The sequence below is a fragment of the Symphodus melops genome (genome assembly GCF_947650265.1).
Source record: "Symphodus melops genome assembly, contig: scaffold_107, whole genome shotgun sequence".
NCBI lineage: Eukaryota > Metazoa > Chordata > Actinopteri > Labriformes > Labridae > Symphodus > Symphodus melops.
Window position 1 is genome coordinate 78,385 of NW_027636558.1, and position 16,616 is coordinate 95,000.

At 44.5% G+C, this 16,616-nt stretch overlaps 1 protein-coding gene across 3 annotated transcripts in view; it reads right to left on the reverse strand.

The window, feature by feature from the left end:
- Positions 1-2,000: 2,000 nt before the first annotated feature.
- The window catches only part of slc38a9 (solute carrier family 38 member 9), a 16,392-nt gene continuing 1,776 nt past the window's right edge, over positions 2,001-16,616 (reverse strand). The window contains exons 2-14 of one of the 3 annotated variants that reach the window (XM_079373157.1): positions 15,878-16,007; positions 15,664-15,782; positions 15,521-15,584; positions 15,348-15,441; positions 14,208-14,378; positions 13,066-13,125; positions 12,776-12,976; positions 8,078-8,185; positions 6,462-6,568; positions 6,043-6,156; positions 5,217-5,365; positions 2,803-2,892; positions 2,001-2,555 (exon numbers count right to left, since the gene is read on the reverse strand). In XM_079373157.1, coding sequence (XP_079229283.1) covers positions 2,390-2,555; positions 2,803-2,892; positions 5,217-5,365; positions 6,043-6,156; positions 6,462-6,568; positions 8,078-8,185; positions 12,776-12,976; positions 13,066-13,125; positions 14,208-14,378; positions 15,348-15,441; positions 15,521-15,584; positions 15,664-15,782; positions 15,878-16,007 — 1,573 coding nt within the window. In that variant the 3' untranslated portion in view covers positions 2,001-2,389. Of the gene's footprint in view, positions 2,556-2,802; positions 2,893-4,971; positions 5,151-5,183; positions 5,366-6,042; positions 6,157-6,461; positions 6,569-8,077; positions 8,186-12,775; positions 12,977-13,065; positions 13,126-14,207; positions 14,379-15,347; positions 15,442-15,520; positions 15,585-15,663; positions 15,783-15,877; positions 16,008-16,616 lie in introns of those variants that run through there. The other 2 variants (XM_079373159.1, XM_079373158.1) reach the window with 2 other exon arrangements.

A 16,616-nucleotide genomic window follows, 5' to 3' on the forward strand; every position in this document is an offset into this window, starting at 1 on the left:
GAGGGCTACAGCAGTGAGGTACTGTCATTATCAGGGTTAGGGTTAGAAATACTTTTACATTTAAAAATATCTTTTTTAAATGAATTCTAACTTTGTTGACAGTTTGCTGCAACAATCAAGGTGAAAATCTCTGCTGCACTTTTTACAGCCGCTCATGAAAGTTAATTAAAGTGATCTTTGTCCTTTGAAATATAACAACGTTCATTTTGGAGATATTGATCTCGAAACTCACACTTCCTCTTAGTGTGACACATAACCGGTCAATAAAAGTCCTCTACACACACACACACACACACACACACACACACACACACACACACACACACACACACACACACACACAGGACCCATTAGTGGGATTAATTCTGTCTGAGAGGGTCACAGCTGATCTAACCTTTAGGCCCATGTTTAATCCTCCTCAGGAGGGTTAGAGTTCTGTGTGTGTGTGTGTGTGTCTGTGTGTGTCTGTGTGTGTGTGTGTGTGTGTCTGTGTGTGTGTGTGTGTCTGTATGTGTGTGTCTGTGTGTGTGTGTCTGTGTGTGTCTGTATGTGTGTGTCTGTGTGTGTGTGTGTGTCAGTGTGTGTCTGTGTGTGTGTGTGTGTGTGTCTGTGTGTGTGTGTGTGTCTGTATGTGTGTGTCTGTGTGTGTGTGTCTGTGTGTGTCAGTGTGTGTGTGTGTGTCTGTGTGTGTCTGTATGTGTGTGTGTGTCTGTATGTGTGTGTCTGTGTGTGTGTCTGTGTGTATGTGTGTGTATGTGTGTATGTGTGTGTGTTTACATGGCTTAGGATCAACCAAAAACAACATTTTTTGTGTGAAATCATCATTTATCAAATTGTAGTGATGATCAATAAATAAACACATAACACAATATAGTGAATTAACACTTTGGATGGATGGATGGATGGATGGATGGATGGATGGATGGATGGATGGATGGATGGATGGATGGATGGATGGATGGATGGATGGATGGATGGATGGATGGATGGATGGATGGATGGATGGATGGATGGATGGATGGATGGATGGATGGATAGATAGATAGATAGATAGATAGATAGATAGATAGATAGATAGATAGATAGATAGATAGATAGATAGATAGATACTTTATTGATCCCGAGGGAAATTCAAGGCATCCAGTAGCAGTATACAGACAGGCAGGACACAAGACATTAGTTACAATACACACCCGCTGCCCCCCCCCCCCCCCCCCCCCCATACAAAAATCCCCCAAACAAGATTTAAAGCCACACAGACATGTAAAGCTACCTTTTGACCTCCAGAGGGCAGCGATGAGACGGTAATAGATACAGATATTTTATATATTGATAGTTGAATCTTATATTCTATTTTATTTAAGTAGTTGCTATTGAGCCTTATTTTGGATGTTAACTGTTTTTTGCACCAATACACCAATTCTGATTTTGATAACTGTTTTTATTCCCAGCGTCTTGATGCAGTCCAGGATCCCAACTTCACAGCAAACGGAGAATTATTCAATCTTTTCCTGCTTTCAGAAGAACAGAGGGTTGAAGTTCAGCCTTTACTCTGGCTACTAGGTGTTCTGATATCAGTGAGATTATTATCATCACTGGACCGTTCTGGACAAACGACATCCATCAACATCCAAGGTCAGATAGATCCAAGAAGATGTCCAGGTGACCATTACTTATCTTTTAGCCATGTAGGCGGGAACAAAACCAAATGTGAGATGGCTTTGGACTGCATGCAATTATCAACATACACCCTCCATTTCTTCAGTCCTGGGTCTTGTCTTGTCCTGGGTTGAGAGAACTCTGCCTCTGCTGATCATCTGTAGTTCCAGATGTAACTCTGGTTTTTATTAACAGACTTAAAAAACTGCTAAACATCTGAACACAGCAGCTGCTCTTTGAAACATGGATTACATTCAAGAGACCAGTTTGAATAATCATTTCATCAGTCGGACTTCTTTGACTAAAAGTATTTTAATTAAAAGCAAAAAAGAAACTTGTCGTTGATAAAAACTGTTTATTTACACTCAATGAATTCCCTTTCTTTGTCCTATCATTAGTAAAACACATTAAGCAACATTTCTAGAAAAGAGGTATCATGAACAAAAAAATTAAAATATAAAAACATATCATCAACACTGATTCCTTTTATAGAAGAATAAAATCAGCTGTAACGTCCAGCAGGGGGCAGCAGACATCTGTCATGTGATTGGCAGTAATTATTTAACCAGACTATCAAAGTTCAAGTTCATGAAAACGTCTCTCCTGGTTGTCTGACAGACGAAGCCCACAGACGGGAAACATTCAAATCATACTTCTGCTCTGATCTCACAGACACTTTCATCCCTTTTATTACAGGGGGACATTCGTCCTGTTCTTACTTCTTTACGTTCTACATGAAGAACTGAGCCAGCAGGTTGGCCACGCCCAGAACAATCAGGAAACTGTGAAAGACAGCAGATGGCCAGCGAAGCGCCCCCTGTCTTCTCAGAGAGATCATGTGGACTAAAGCTGGAAACACAAAAACCAGAGCCAGACCACACGTCGCTCCAGAGAACCTGCCGAGGAGGAAGGGGTTAGCTTAACTTTTTAAATCTTTGAATTACACAGAAGACAAAGCGCATCAACTATCAACACTACGATATGAGCATGGGGTTCCTGTCTTCAGTTTGTTTATTTTATCTGACCAATAAAAAAAACCTTAACAATACATTCAAACAGAAAAGCAACAGATAACAGGACAGAAATGAAGCACATAGAAGGAGCTGTTGTAATGATGCAGGGTAGACAGAGCTTTAAACATACCTGATGATGGATCCAATGTTTGGATAAAATATTGCCACTAGGACTCCAGATCCAACGATTAAAATATTCAGAGCCAGAACATGAAGGAAACTGCAGAAAAATAAGAGAGAGAGTAAAAATCCTCACCTGGGATCATCCTGAACCTTCATGGTCAATAAAGCTAGGTCTTCCCTAAGCAACCAAAGATGGCTGCTCCCTTAGCCCTGACACACAGAAAGTGCTTTGAGAGGCAGGGTTGAATCTGGGTTAAATCTACCGTCATCTGCCCGATGCCACCGCCACACCAGGGATCCCTTGCAATGTTGCCACAGTCTTGGAGGGGGAGGACACCTTTGTTAGGATGCCATTTCTAGAATAAAGCTCAGCATTCGACACCAGAGTGCCATCCAGTCTTTGTCAATAAGCTCAGGGATCTGGAACTAACACCACACTGTGAGACTGCACTGTCTGACAGACTGCCTCCAGTTGGTGATAGTGGACAGCTGAAGTTCTTCACTGCTAACTTTAAACACGGGGCTGTGACCTCAGTCCCTTCTGTATTCCCTCTACAAACAAAACTGTGATACAGACTACAAACACCAGTTAGCGCTCAGGTAACGCAGGTAACGCTCTTGTGGGAACAAGTTGGCCTAGAGAATCCAAAAGGGTCTGGCATAGGCCAGCCAAACCTCTATCTTGGCAAAAATGTTGTCTGAAGAAGTTTTGCTTTAGGGCACCAACCCTCAGGCTGCTTTAAGCCATCATCTGGATGTTACATTCACTTCCTGTTGTGTTACCTTCACTTCCTGCAGCGTTACCTTCACTTCCTGCAGTGTTACCTTCACTTCCTGCAGTGTTACCTTCACTTCCTGCAGCGTTACCTTCACTTCCTGCAGTGTTACCTTCACTTCCTGCAACGTTACCTGCTGTGTTACATTCACTTCCTGTTGTGTTACCTTCACTTCCTGCAACGTTACCTGCTGTGTTACCTTCACTTCCTGCTGTGTTACCTTCACTTCCTGCAGTATTACCTTCACTTCCTGCAGCGTTACCTTCACTTCCTGCAACGTTACCTGCTGTGTTACCTTCACTTCCTGCAGTGTTACCTGCTGTGTTACCTTCACTTCCTGCAGCGTTACCTGCTGTGTTACATTCACTTCCTGTTGTGTTACCTTCACTTCCTGCAGCGTTACCTTCACTTCCTGCAGTATTACCTTCACTTCCTGCAGCGTTACCTTCACTTCCTGCAACGTTACCTGCTGTGTTACCTTCACTTCCTGCAGCGTTACCTGCTGTGTTACCTTCACTTCCTGCAACGTTACCTGCTGTGTTACCTTCACTTCCTGCAGCGTTACCTGCTGTGTTACCTTCACTTCCTGCAACGTTACCTGCTGTGTTACCTTCACTTCCTGCAACGTTACCTGCTGTGTTACCTTCACTTCCTGCAGTATTACCTGCTGTGTTACCTTCACTTCCTGCAACGTTACCTGCTGTGTTACCTTCACTTCCTGCAACGTTACCTGCTGTGTTACCTTCACTTCCTGCAGCGTTACCTTCACTTCCTGCAACGTTACAGTGTTACCTGCTGTGTTACCTTCACTTCCTGCAGTGTTACCTGCTGTGTTACCTTCACTTCCTGCAGTGTTACCTGCTGTGTTACATTCACTTCCTGTTGTGTTACCTTCACTTCCTGCAGCGTTACCTTCACTTCCTGCAGTATTACCTTCACTTCCTGCAGCGTTACCTTCACTTCCTGCAACGTTACCTGCTGTGTTACCTTCACTTCCTGCAGCGTTACCTTCACTTCCTGCAACGTTACCTGCTGTGTTACCTTCACTTCCTGCAGCGTTACCTTCACTTCCTGCAACGTTACCTGCTGTGTTACCTTCACTTCCTGCAGCGTTACCTTCACTTCCTGCAACGTTACCTGCTGTGTTACCTTCACTTCCTGCAGTGTTACCTTCACTTCCTGCAACGTTACCTTCACTTCCTGCAACGTTACCTGCTGTGTTACCTTCACTTCCTGTAACGTTACCTGCTGTTACCTTCACTTTCTGCAACGTTACCTGCTGTGTTACCTTCACTTCCTGTAACGTTACCTGCTGTGTTACCTTCACTTTCTGCAGCGTTACCTTCACTTCCTGCAACGTTACCTTCACTTCCTGCAGCGTTACCTGCTGTGTTACCTTCACTTCCTGCAGTATTACCTGCTGTGTTACCTTCACTTCCTGCAGCGTTACCTGCTGTGTTACCTTCACTTCCTGCAGCGTTACCTGCTGTGTTACCTTCACTTCCTGCAGCGTTACCTTCACTTCCTGCAGTGTTACCTACTGTGTTACCTTCACTTCCTGCAGTGTTACCTTCACTTCCTGCAGCGTTACCTTCACTTCCTGCAACGTTACCTGCTGTGTTACCTTCACTTCCTGCAGTGTTACCTAGGGTAATGATTTCCAAATATCTGGCCCATCATCTGGACCCGGACCAGGTAGCCCAGCAGGGGGTACACCGTGATCATCTGGAACAGCAGGAACCCCCGAGCCACAAATACCATCACGTCATCACTGGGGAAGTTATCCAGGAAGTTCTGTTGGAATCAGCCACTCATCATATTTATATGACAGTCCATATTTAAAATATTTTCAGATATATAATATTCTCAAAAAACAAGACAGCACTACTATATCTCTGCCAGAACTCGCAATGATGATTTGCTGATAGATACAGCTCACTTTCTTGACAGAATTTCTCCCCCTGCTCCATCAGGGTGTATGCGGGTCACTGTTCCTGTGGTTGACCGCTTGGTTTACATTTCACACTGTGCAATATTTATATTTTCTATCTTAAATCCTGCTATAGTTTAGATTTCATACTGTGCAAATATTTTATACTTTTACATTTTATATGCTGCTAAATTTACATTTCATACAATGCAAATGTTTATATTTTTATATCCTGCTATAGTTTACATTCAATGTATATTAGTACTGTGCAATAACTAATCTGATATTTCTGCTACATCCATTCAAATGTATTATGCTGCTAACTGTATATGAGTCCTACAGTACCACACATATCCCTTCTTACTTTAACTAGAGTTTTATATTCTTCTTTGTTGTTTTTGTTCTTAGCTGTGTGCACTTTAAGGTGATGACAATAAAGCCATTCTATTCTATTGGTGCGCTAATTGCCCCATGGGGATAAATAGTTTCAAAAAAATATATTACACAATAAATAATAAATACGTATTAAGTTGAATCTTACTGGCTCGATGCAGTCTTTGGAGAGAGGAGGAGAGGGGAAGGCAGCAAAGATCAACACTCCCACATACAGATACGTCACTCCTACTAGGAGGTACGCCACTGACAGGTCCCGCACCTGAACGCAAAAACATCAAGCAACAATATCACACAATTCCAAACAATGAAGACGTTGCTCAGTCTTTGATTCTTCTGACAAAAGGTAGTTATTAAATATTAAGGAATAGATTGGAATAAAATACAAAAACAGAACAAAACACCATAAAAAGAAAACCCTAACCTCTTTATACAAAGACTGAGTGTTGCCCAGTAATATGATGGGAAGTGGGGGTTTGGTAAGCATGCTGCTTCGGTCAGACTGGGATTCCCCACCCCCCCTATTTCAGTTGAAGAAGACGACGGTGTGATGAAAATTAGACTCACGTTGTTCTCTTGGTTCTTGTTGCTCTTCATCAGTGTAATGATGCAGTTGTGGATAAAGAAGGCGAGCGTAAGGACTCCTGTCAGCTGAGGGAAGAGCAGTCTGAGCTCTAGAACAAGACCACATATGCATTTATAAGCTTTAATGGAAACAGAGCAAGAGAAAAATGAATATAGTCCCAGAAAAACTATACGGCTTTCACTCCATCATTTCAGGGAACAACCAATTAATGTGATAAACTTTTATTTGTGCAGAAGAAAGAAGAATAAAATGAGACAGATAAAGAAGATATGAACAAGAGAAAAGAAACCCTTAAAGATAAAATCAAATCCACATAAAGCTTCTACTTCTGTTCTTACTGATCGTCAGCTCATCAAATCTCTTCAAGTATCAGAGATGACTTCTTCAATGTGAAATTTGGAAACTTTTCTGAGGTTGTTTGTAAAGTAGGTGGAATTCGTTCAGACATTAAATACTTTCACACCAATAATAAAATATACACAGATGTTCTGCCCAATCAAGTGCAACAAAACCTTTCTGCTCCTGCTTTCTACTCTGCCTTCAAGAGTCGAAGCCAACTTTTTACTGTGTGGCCTTTTGTGATGAGTTAGCTAACTCCAGCCTGTCATGTGTCTGTTTATCTAGCCATCAGGTCTTTTGTCCTATTCGTCTCTCCCTTCCTCTGATGTTTACTCCTTCATGCTTGTGCAGTACCTGGCTGCACATACTCTGTGGTGGGGTTGTCCAAAAGCACTCCTGCATAACACTTTTTAAATGAGTTTTTTCCCCCATTAGCTCTGAGGCTCTGTGTCCACTGAAAGCCAACAGATTGCAAAGCCTCTGCTGATTACTCATCGTGTTGAATTCACGTTTCTATCCAATCAAACCAACACTGCAAATCATGTATCTATCAAACTGTAAATACAGCGGGGTTTTTTGTGCTAAAAATTGACGCTGCTTGTTCCGTTAGCATGGTTGTAATAAGAGCCAGTTAGAAAACAGCTGTTGAAGGACTAAGGGATTAAATTACAGAAGTGCTACTCTAAAGTGTATTTAAATCAAATATGTTTAAAAATTAAAGACTTTGAAATAACAAATTAATCTGATTATCCAGCTGAAATTAGGGACATAGTCTGGTCATGGACTGGTTTTATACTCATACACACTTTGCTACCATAAAAGAAAAAATCATACCAGAAAATGATTTAGTTGACTGAACACATTTGATATTATAGCTAAGAACTTCACATATGAAACATGGTCAAGAGTAGAACGAGCTTTGAAGGTGGGCTGGACATCTTTATCTGTGATAAAATAATTTACATTGTCAACATATGAAATAAGAAGAGCTTCTTTTGATATTAAAGTCATTAATGTATATAAGGAATAACAGAGGGCCCCAGTATGGAGCCCTGTGGAATACCACTCACTGTACTCCTTAATGTTAGAGTTCCAAACATGTGGTATATTATACTGGTATATTGGTGCCTTCTCACTGTTATAAACAGCCACTTATGATTAAGAGATAATTAGCAGAGTGTACCAGGACGGACATCTTACTTCAGGAGTAAATATCATGAGTAATTGTACACAACACAAAGTGATAATATTTACACACCTGGAACATAGAAGTCTGTGGGAAGGAACCAGTGGAACTCCAGGTGGAACCCAAGGCGGACTGCTTTGATAGTGACCAGTGTGATCAAGTAGACCACTGAGATGGTACCTGAAAAACATCAAGTAAACTCCCTGAGCAGAACTACAACAGAGCTCTGGCCCTGACTTTACACTGAGCCAAACATGGCCACCATGTGTCTGGCCCACTTTAGGACTTCAGAGATGTTAGTGTTATAATGTTCTAGTGTAACAATGATCACCATGCCATCCTGCGTGCTACACTCCTGTCTTGAGGAGAGCAAAGAAAAATACCAAGAAAATCAAGCAGTGGATCAATAAAAGCATCTTCACACTCCAAGGATGCTTTGAATCCACTGACTATCTATCTATCTGGGATAACCTCCTGGCACCCTCTGATGACACTAATGAACACGTGAACACTGTTTTATTGTCCTTCTGTGTGAACAACATCTTCCCCTCCAAAACAATCTACCCAACAACAAGCCCTGGATCACCAAAGGGCTCAAGGAGATCCTCAACAAGCAGATAAGAGTCTTCTTCCCTGGCTCTAACATGGAGAAAAAGAGGTCAAGCGTGCCATAAAAACTGCCAAGCTGGAGTACTTCTCGGGATTATAGGTGAGGGAATGCATGAACAGCAGGAAATAAATAGCGGTCATAGAATAGAATAGAATAGAATGGCTTTATTGTCATTATACAAATTGTACAACGAGATTACTTGGCTTCACCTTAAAGTGCACAGATAGCACAAAAAGCGAGAGCCGTGAGCCGCTGAGTCCGTGCGCGCCGCCATCTTGGATCTTAATCATAGTCATAGTCATGGACCGGTGGCTGCTCAGGAAAGTCTATTGTTGATTTAAGTGAAGATCATGAGAAAGATCCAGATGAGCAGACAAAAGAACTCCAGTGAGTCATCAGCACTTAAGTCCTGGCTCATGAAGCCCTGAAGCTGTGTAAACTTTATCGCCATCTAAAAACGGCAGTAGCTCAGTCTGTAGGGACTTGGGTTGGGAACCGGAGGGTCGCCGGTTCAAGTCCCGGCACGGACCAAGTCCGGAAACTGGTCTGGTAGCTGGAGAGGTGCCAGTCCATTTCCTGAGCACTGCCAAGGTGCCCCTGAGCAAGGCACCGAACCCCAAAAACTGCTCTGGAGCGCCCGCTGTGGGCAGCCCCCCCTCACTCTGAGACCTCTCCATTAATGCAGAGTGAAAAAACCGAATTTCCCCTCGCGGGATTAATAAAGTATATATATTAAAAAAAAATCCATCCATCCATTTTCTGCCTCTTATCCGGGCCGGGTCGCAGGGGCAGCAGTCTAAGCAGAGACGACCAGACTTCCCTCACCCCAGACACCTCCTCCAGCTCTTCCGGTGGGAACCCGAGGCGTTCCCAAGCCAGCCGAGAGACATAGTCTCTCCAGCGTGTCCTGGGTCGGCCCCGAGGCCTCCTCCCGGAGGGACATGCCCGGAACACCTCCCTAGGGAGGCGTCCAGGGGGCATCCGAACCAGATGCCCGAACCACCTCAACTGACTCCTCTCGATGTGAAGGAGTAACGGCTCTACTCCGAGCTCCTCCCTGGTGACCGAGCTCCTCACCCTATCTCTAAGGGTGCGCCCAGCCACCCTACGGAGGAAGCCCATTTCAGCCGCTTGTATCCGAGATCTCGTTCTTTCGGTCCTGACCCAAAGCTCATGACCACAGGTGAGGGTAGGAACGAAGATCGACCGGTAAATCGAGAGCTTCGCCTTTCGGCTTAGCTCCTTCTTCACCACGACGGACCGATACAGCGACCGCATGACTGCAGACACCGCACCGATCCGTCTGTCGATCTCACGCTCCATCTTCCCCCCACTCGTGAACAAGACCGCGAGATACTTAAACTCCTCCCCCTCGGGCAAGGACTCCCCACCGACCCGAAGAGGGCAAGCCACCTTTTTCCGGTCGAGAACCACGGCCTCAGATTTAGAGGTGCTGATCCTCATCCCAGCCGCCTCACACTCGGTAGCGAACCGCCCCAGTACACGCTGAAGGTCCGGGTTCGATGTAGGCAACAAAACCACATCATCCGCAAAAAGCAGAGACGAGATCCTGTGGTCCCCGAACCGGACCCCCTCCGGCCCCTGACTGCGCCTAGAAATTCTGTCCATAAAAGTAATGAACAGAACCGGTGACAAAGGGCAGCCCTGCTGGAGGCCAACACGCACCGGGAACAGGTCCAATTCACTGCTGGCCATGTGACCCAGATCCCTGCTCCGGTCGTACAAGGACCGGACCGCCCTCAGGGAGGCTAAGGAGTGTGAGTCCCTGGTAGTTGGAGCACACCCTCCATTCTCTTTTCTTGAAAAGAGGGACCACCGCCCCGGTCTGCCCCGGTCTGCCAGTCCAGAGACCCTGTCCCCGACCTCCACGCGATGTTACAGAGACGTGTCAACCATGACAGGCCCTGCACATCCAGAGACTTAAGATACTCAGGGCGAATCTCATCCACCCCCGGAGCCACCAAGGAGCTCGCCAACTACCTGGGTGACTTCGGCTTGGGTGATGGACGAGTCCACCTCTGAGAACTCAGCCTCTGCTTCCTCAGTGGAAGACGTGAAGGTGGGATTGAGGAGATCCTCGAAGTATTCCTTCCACCATCCGACTACATCCCCAGGTGAGGTCAGCAGCACCTGCACTGTAAACAGTGTTGGGGAAGCACTGCTTCCCCCTCCTGAGGCGACGGACGGTTTGCCAGAATTTCCTCGAGGCTGTCCGAAAGTCCTCCTCCATGGCCTCCCCAAACTCGTCCCAGGCCCGAGTTTTTGCCTCCATGACCGTCCGGGCTGCTAGAAACCAAATGGACAATTTTCGTCCAAGCCAAAGTAGTTCTTTGAAAACAAGAAAAGAGAATAACTCGTAAAAAGGCTAACATGCATTAATGGGGGGACGTGGAGGAATCTTACAAAGTGTCAAAGTTAATCGCACAGACTGGAAAACCACAGACTATACAGAGAGGACCTCATTTTACCTGCTGCTAAGGAAATGGTCAATGTCATGATTGGTGATAAAGCAGCAAAAAACTAAATGTGATCTCATTGTCTGATAATACAGTGAAGCGTCATATCGATGACATGGCTCAGGATTTGTTAAAACAACTAGCGACCCAAATAATGGCCAGTCCACGGGGGAAGCTGTATTTGAATAAATTAATTTATGGCTGAGCACAAAATCAAATGGGGAAAATGTGTCCAGATGGAGTCAGGGCCATGGAGGGAAGACTGAGTGGAGTTGGCTTCACTGGTTACAGCTGTCCACTGCAGCATTCACCGTGAGGCCCTGGCCACGAAGACTATGCCTGTGAACCTAACGAAGGTTTTGGATGAAGCTGTGAAAACAGTGAATTGGATTAGGGTTAGTCCCGCCTGTTTGGGATCATATGCACGGAGATGGGAAACGAACATCGGCAGCTTCTCCTGCACACTCACACGGCTTTATGAACTGCGTGACGAAGTGAGAGTGTTTTTTGGGGACACAAGGTTTGAACTTGCCGATTGATTTTGTGACTTTGAGTGGCTTTCTACACCGGCGTATTTGGCTGATATTTTTGAGCACTTAAATGGACTCAATGTCTCGCTCCAAGCAGTGACTGCTTTTCAAGTCCAGAATAAGATCGAGGCCACAACAGGAAAGTTTGAGTTGTGGGAGCGGAGGGTGGCACAAAACAACTACAGACAGACAGACAGACAGACAGACAGACAGACAGACAGACAGACAGACAGACAGACAGACAGACAGACAGACAGACAGACAGACAGACAGACAGACAGACAGACAGACAGACAGACAGACATTAGTTACAATACACACCCGCTGTCCCCCCTCCCCCTGTACACACTTGACTGTGTGGCCACACGCAGATCCAACATCATGGTGCATCATTTGCAGATGACACGGTTGTCGTTGGACGCATCAGCAACAACGATGAGCAGGCGTATACAGGGGAGGGTGGAAACCTGTCACAGTGGTGCCAGGACAACAACCTGCTCCTGAACGTCAGCAAAACCAAGGAGCTGATTGTGGACCTCAGGAGAGGACAGCAGAGGGACTACACCCCTCTGAGAACTGATGGGACGCTGGTGGACAGGGTGTGCAGCTTCAAGTACCTGGGGGTGCACATCTCGGAGGATTTAACATGAGCAACCCACATAGACAGTCAGGTGAAGAGGGCGAGGCAGCGCCTCTATCACCTCCGACAGCTGAGGACATTCAAAGTCTCTGTGAAGGTCCTGAAGACTTTTTATTCTGGAGCGGTGGAGAGTGTGCTGACTGGAAACATCACCCAGTGATACGGGAGCTGCACTGCACGAAGAGCCCTGCAGGGGGCGCTAAAGTCAACACTCCCCACCCTCCAGGACATCTTCACAAGGAGGAGCACAGCAAAGAGGATCATGAGTGACCCTCACCACCCGGGTAACAGACTGTTCATGTTCTCTGGCAGGCGCCTCCGACACATTAAGGGGAACACAGAAAGACTCAGGAAGAGCTTCTTTCCTCAGGCTGTCTGGACTGTTAACTCCACTCTCCTCAGTTAAAAACTTAGATCTGCACTTTGACACCCGTGGACATTGTAAAGTTTGATGTTCCAGTGTAACAAAGTCCCAGTGTTAGGATGTTTCAGTGATATGAACACTTTTCTTACCTAGGAAGGTGAACCTGGCGAAGAAGGAGGCCGAGCGGAAACAAAGGAGCGGCAGCAGCAGGATAATCAGATATAGAGGGATAGTGTTGGTTTTACTCCACCAGCGTTCAAAAGAGTTCCCATTAGTTTCATTTCCACTGATGAAGAACATGTTGAAGGTCAGGTTCCCCCCGGGGTCCGTGTTCGGGAAGGGACAGATGACTGAACACATCAGTCACAGGAAGAGAAACAACAACATATTTCAGAAAAACATAAATCACAAACATAGATTTACAAAAAGAGAGTCTCACCTCTGTCCGAGCCGTTGGTCCCAAACTCTGAATGTGAAACATTGACGTCATGAGCATAATCTGTAAACACACAACAGATCAACTTGTGATTTCAGTTTGGTGTCGTGGGAGAGCAGGCCTGTGGACAAACGGGTCGGGAGGTTGGAGGAGGGTGGTGAGGTACGTTGGGGAAAGAGCACGGAGGATGAGGGCAGTCGATCAGATGGAAGGTTTGTTTTTAGCGCTGTGCGCTTTAAGGTGAAGAGATAAAAAGCCTCTGGCTAAACACTGAAGCTACAGTGTCCACCACATGCTGACATCCACTCTGGGGTGTGTGTGTGTGTGTGTGTGTGTGTGAGTGTGTGGGGGGGGGGTTACATACTAATAGAATAGGAAAGTAAGTAAGTGTCAAACTGGACTTTAGTCCGTTTAAAAGAAAACTAAAATTACGATTGAGTACTTAGATCAATAAATGAAATTAATTTTAAAAAAGAAACCTGACCGGAAGGAACCAATCTTCACAGCGAGTGCACCGGGGGCATTTAAAAAGATGCACAACAGGTTCAGACTAACTGAGAATCTACAACAGAAACCAAAGAGGCAGCTGCTCAGTGACTTCCTGTTTGCATGGACACGCTGTTTATTTGATCAGTCATTGATCTCTTTATTGATCTCTTTATCTCTTTATTTTTAAATACGGCTCGTTTATGATTTATTGTTGTTATTTGTTTAATTGAGAAAACGCTGTTTATAAACTTTTGCTGAAGCACCCGGAGTAAATGACGGACTTGATGGATTAATTAATTGATTAATGATTTGATATTGTTGTCACGGTGACGTTAATAAGGCGGTTTTGTTTACTTTGCTCGTGTGATTAAAAAGATAAATAGAAGGGTTAGAAGTCTTGCATGTGTCTCAGTTATGTTGATTTTAATGTCATGTTTACATTTTGTTTTCAAGGTTTTTCACCTAAACAGAAACAGAAACTTATTCTAAAGTGACGCAGCCGAAGGAGAAACTCAAAATAAAGGAAAAGGTTTGGGTGGAGGATCATCATTCCCTTTCCAGTTGGGAAGCACAAAAGAGAAACTTGACAGTAAGAAAGGAATTTGGACTTTAGTATGTATTTTTAACACGAGGTGTCAGAGTCATGAATAACTCACTGTAGATGAACTGTCCTGTGTTGTACAGGAAGTTGGACATGAGGACCCAGTAAACCACCATAGCTCCGATCAGAGACACCATGGAGAACACCAGACTGGACCACTGACCGAACTTTCCAAAATAATACCTGCAGACATCGGGGAACTCCCACTCCGATGTGTCCACATATGCTACAAATGGAGCACAGACATGTTAATAAATATGACACGAGCGAAACATTCAGATCTGATCACTTTAAACATTCAGATCTGATCACTTTAAACATTCAGATCTGATCACTTTAAACATTCAGATCTGATCACTTTAAACATTCAGATCTGATCACTTTAAACATTCAGATCTGATCACTTTAAACATTCAGATCTGATCACTTTAAACATTCAGATCTGATCACTTTAAACATTCAGATCTGATCACTTTAAACATTCACACAGGAAGTGATTATTTATTGCTTTTGTCTCTGCAGCTGTTTTTGGTCTGGATTAGGGTTTGAGGGCGTTTTCTCTTCAGGCAGGTGTCTGAGCGTGATTGACCCCCCCCCCCCACACACACACACACACACACATCTGCATTCACAATCTTTACCTAAGCACACGTTCTGATGTGCTCAGTCTGATACAGCAGGGGGCCGTATGCACACAGGTGGTTTGGTAAAGTGTCTCGAGATAACATCGGTTATGAATTGACGCCATACAAATAAAGATTGATTGATTGCAAATATGCCATAAAGCAGAACAAGCAGAGGTAACCATGGCAACCCCTCTCAGACCAAGTCCATGTTTTTGTTCTTTCTGAGACAACAACAACGACCTTCTTTCTACCTCCACATTCCAAATGTTTGTTTATTTGTAAACATCTTGTATATTCTGATTGTTGATCTATAGAATTTGTTTTGTTTCTTTCAGTGTCTTGAGTGACTAAACTTGTCTTGTAGATGTGTTCATGAATGTGATTGGTTACGAGTTGGTAACTCCACCCCCTTTCATGTGATCTGGCTCACAGCACTCTCGGTTGATTTTTCAGGTTAATAAGCAGCTTGATGAGAGATAGTCCAACAAGTGTTGTTGTGTTGTCCGTTTGCAGTAACATACAGGAGCCACCAGAGGGCACTAAAACATCTTCTTAAGAACAACACTCACGTATGGCCTTGGGCGATCTGAGGACGATGTAGCAGCAGTAGAGCATGAGCAGGCCAGTGAAGATGAGGATGAGGATGCCCAGAGTGAAACCGGCCTGAAGGACAAAGAACCACAATAACTGGTGTTTCTTAGCAGCAGGCGTTTTATTTTGAAGGGCTGTGTAAAATGATCACCTGTTTGATTCCCCAGGGGATGCTGAGGATGGACGTGCCCATCATCGTGTTCCAGATCGCAAATCTGTGATAAAAACAAACGTCAACAATAAAAGAACGAATAGTTATTGATCATAGATTCAAGTATTAATTCCAGGTCGCACATGGTGATGATGCTGGGGTTTTTGGACAAGCCATCGCTGCCCGTCACTTTGAACGCCGTTCCCAGCGGGCTGTAGACGTAGAGCTCCTCTGGAGCGGGGATCACATGGTTGGGAGGACTCTGGGGGATAAACAGTTGTAAACATGGAGAAGGCCTCACAGGTACAGGATCATTAAGATGTTGATAACAGGAAGCTATGCTGTGATTGGTCATACCAGCAGCCTATCAGAGGAGCCCGTCAGTCGACTGTAATAATGAACTCTGCTGTTTAAAATGGCTGCTTCGGCAGAAACTCTTTCCTGAGGATCATCGTCGACGATGTTTCTGGGCTCCACGTGGAACGGCCTGAAGACGAAAAAAGGGTTAAATTAAAAGCAACAAAGAATTATTAGATGGAAACATCTTTGTATTCAGCTCTTCTGAACAACATGGTTGATATTTGGCAGAGAGGGGAGACCGGCTCCATCTCACTCTTTAGCCCGAAGGTCTGATGATGGCTTTAAGATGTGAGCTGTCAAAAAGCTACAAACAATAGGAGACATTTATTCGAGATCAATCCTTTATCATAGAGCGAGGACGACAGGATAGGAAACCAGGGAGTGGGGAGAAACACGCAGGAAAGGAGCCACAGGCCGGATGCCTCAATACATTTATTAAAACAACACGAGTCTATTCCCACATCGTCAACTATAGGAAAGATTATGGAGAAAGACTGTTGGGGAAGATCTCTGACCTTCTCTTAGAAAAGTCCTCAGAGTCATCAGGAAGATTTCACTGCTGATGAAGGTTTATTTTATTATTATATCCATAATTATATCTGCTATAAAACTAAGACTCAGCAAATGTTTTTGGATTTAAGTTTGTTATGGCTCCATCCTGGAAACATCTGGAGACCTTTCATGTGTTATCTACAGAAACATCTGGAGTCCTTTCATGTGTTATCTACAGAGAAAC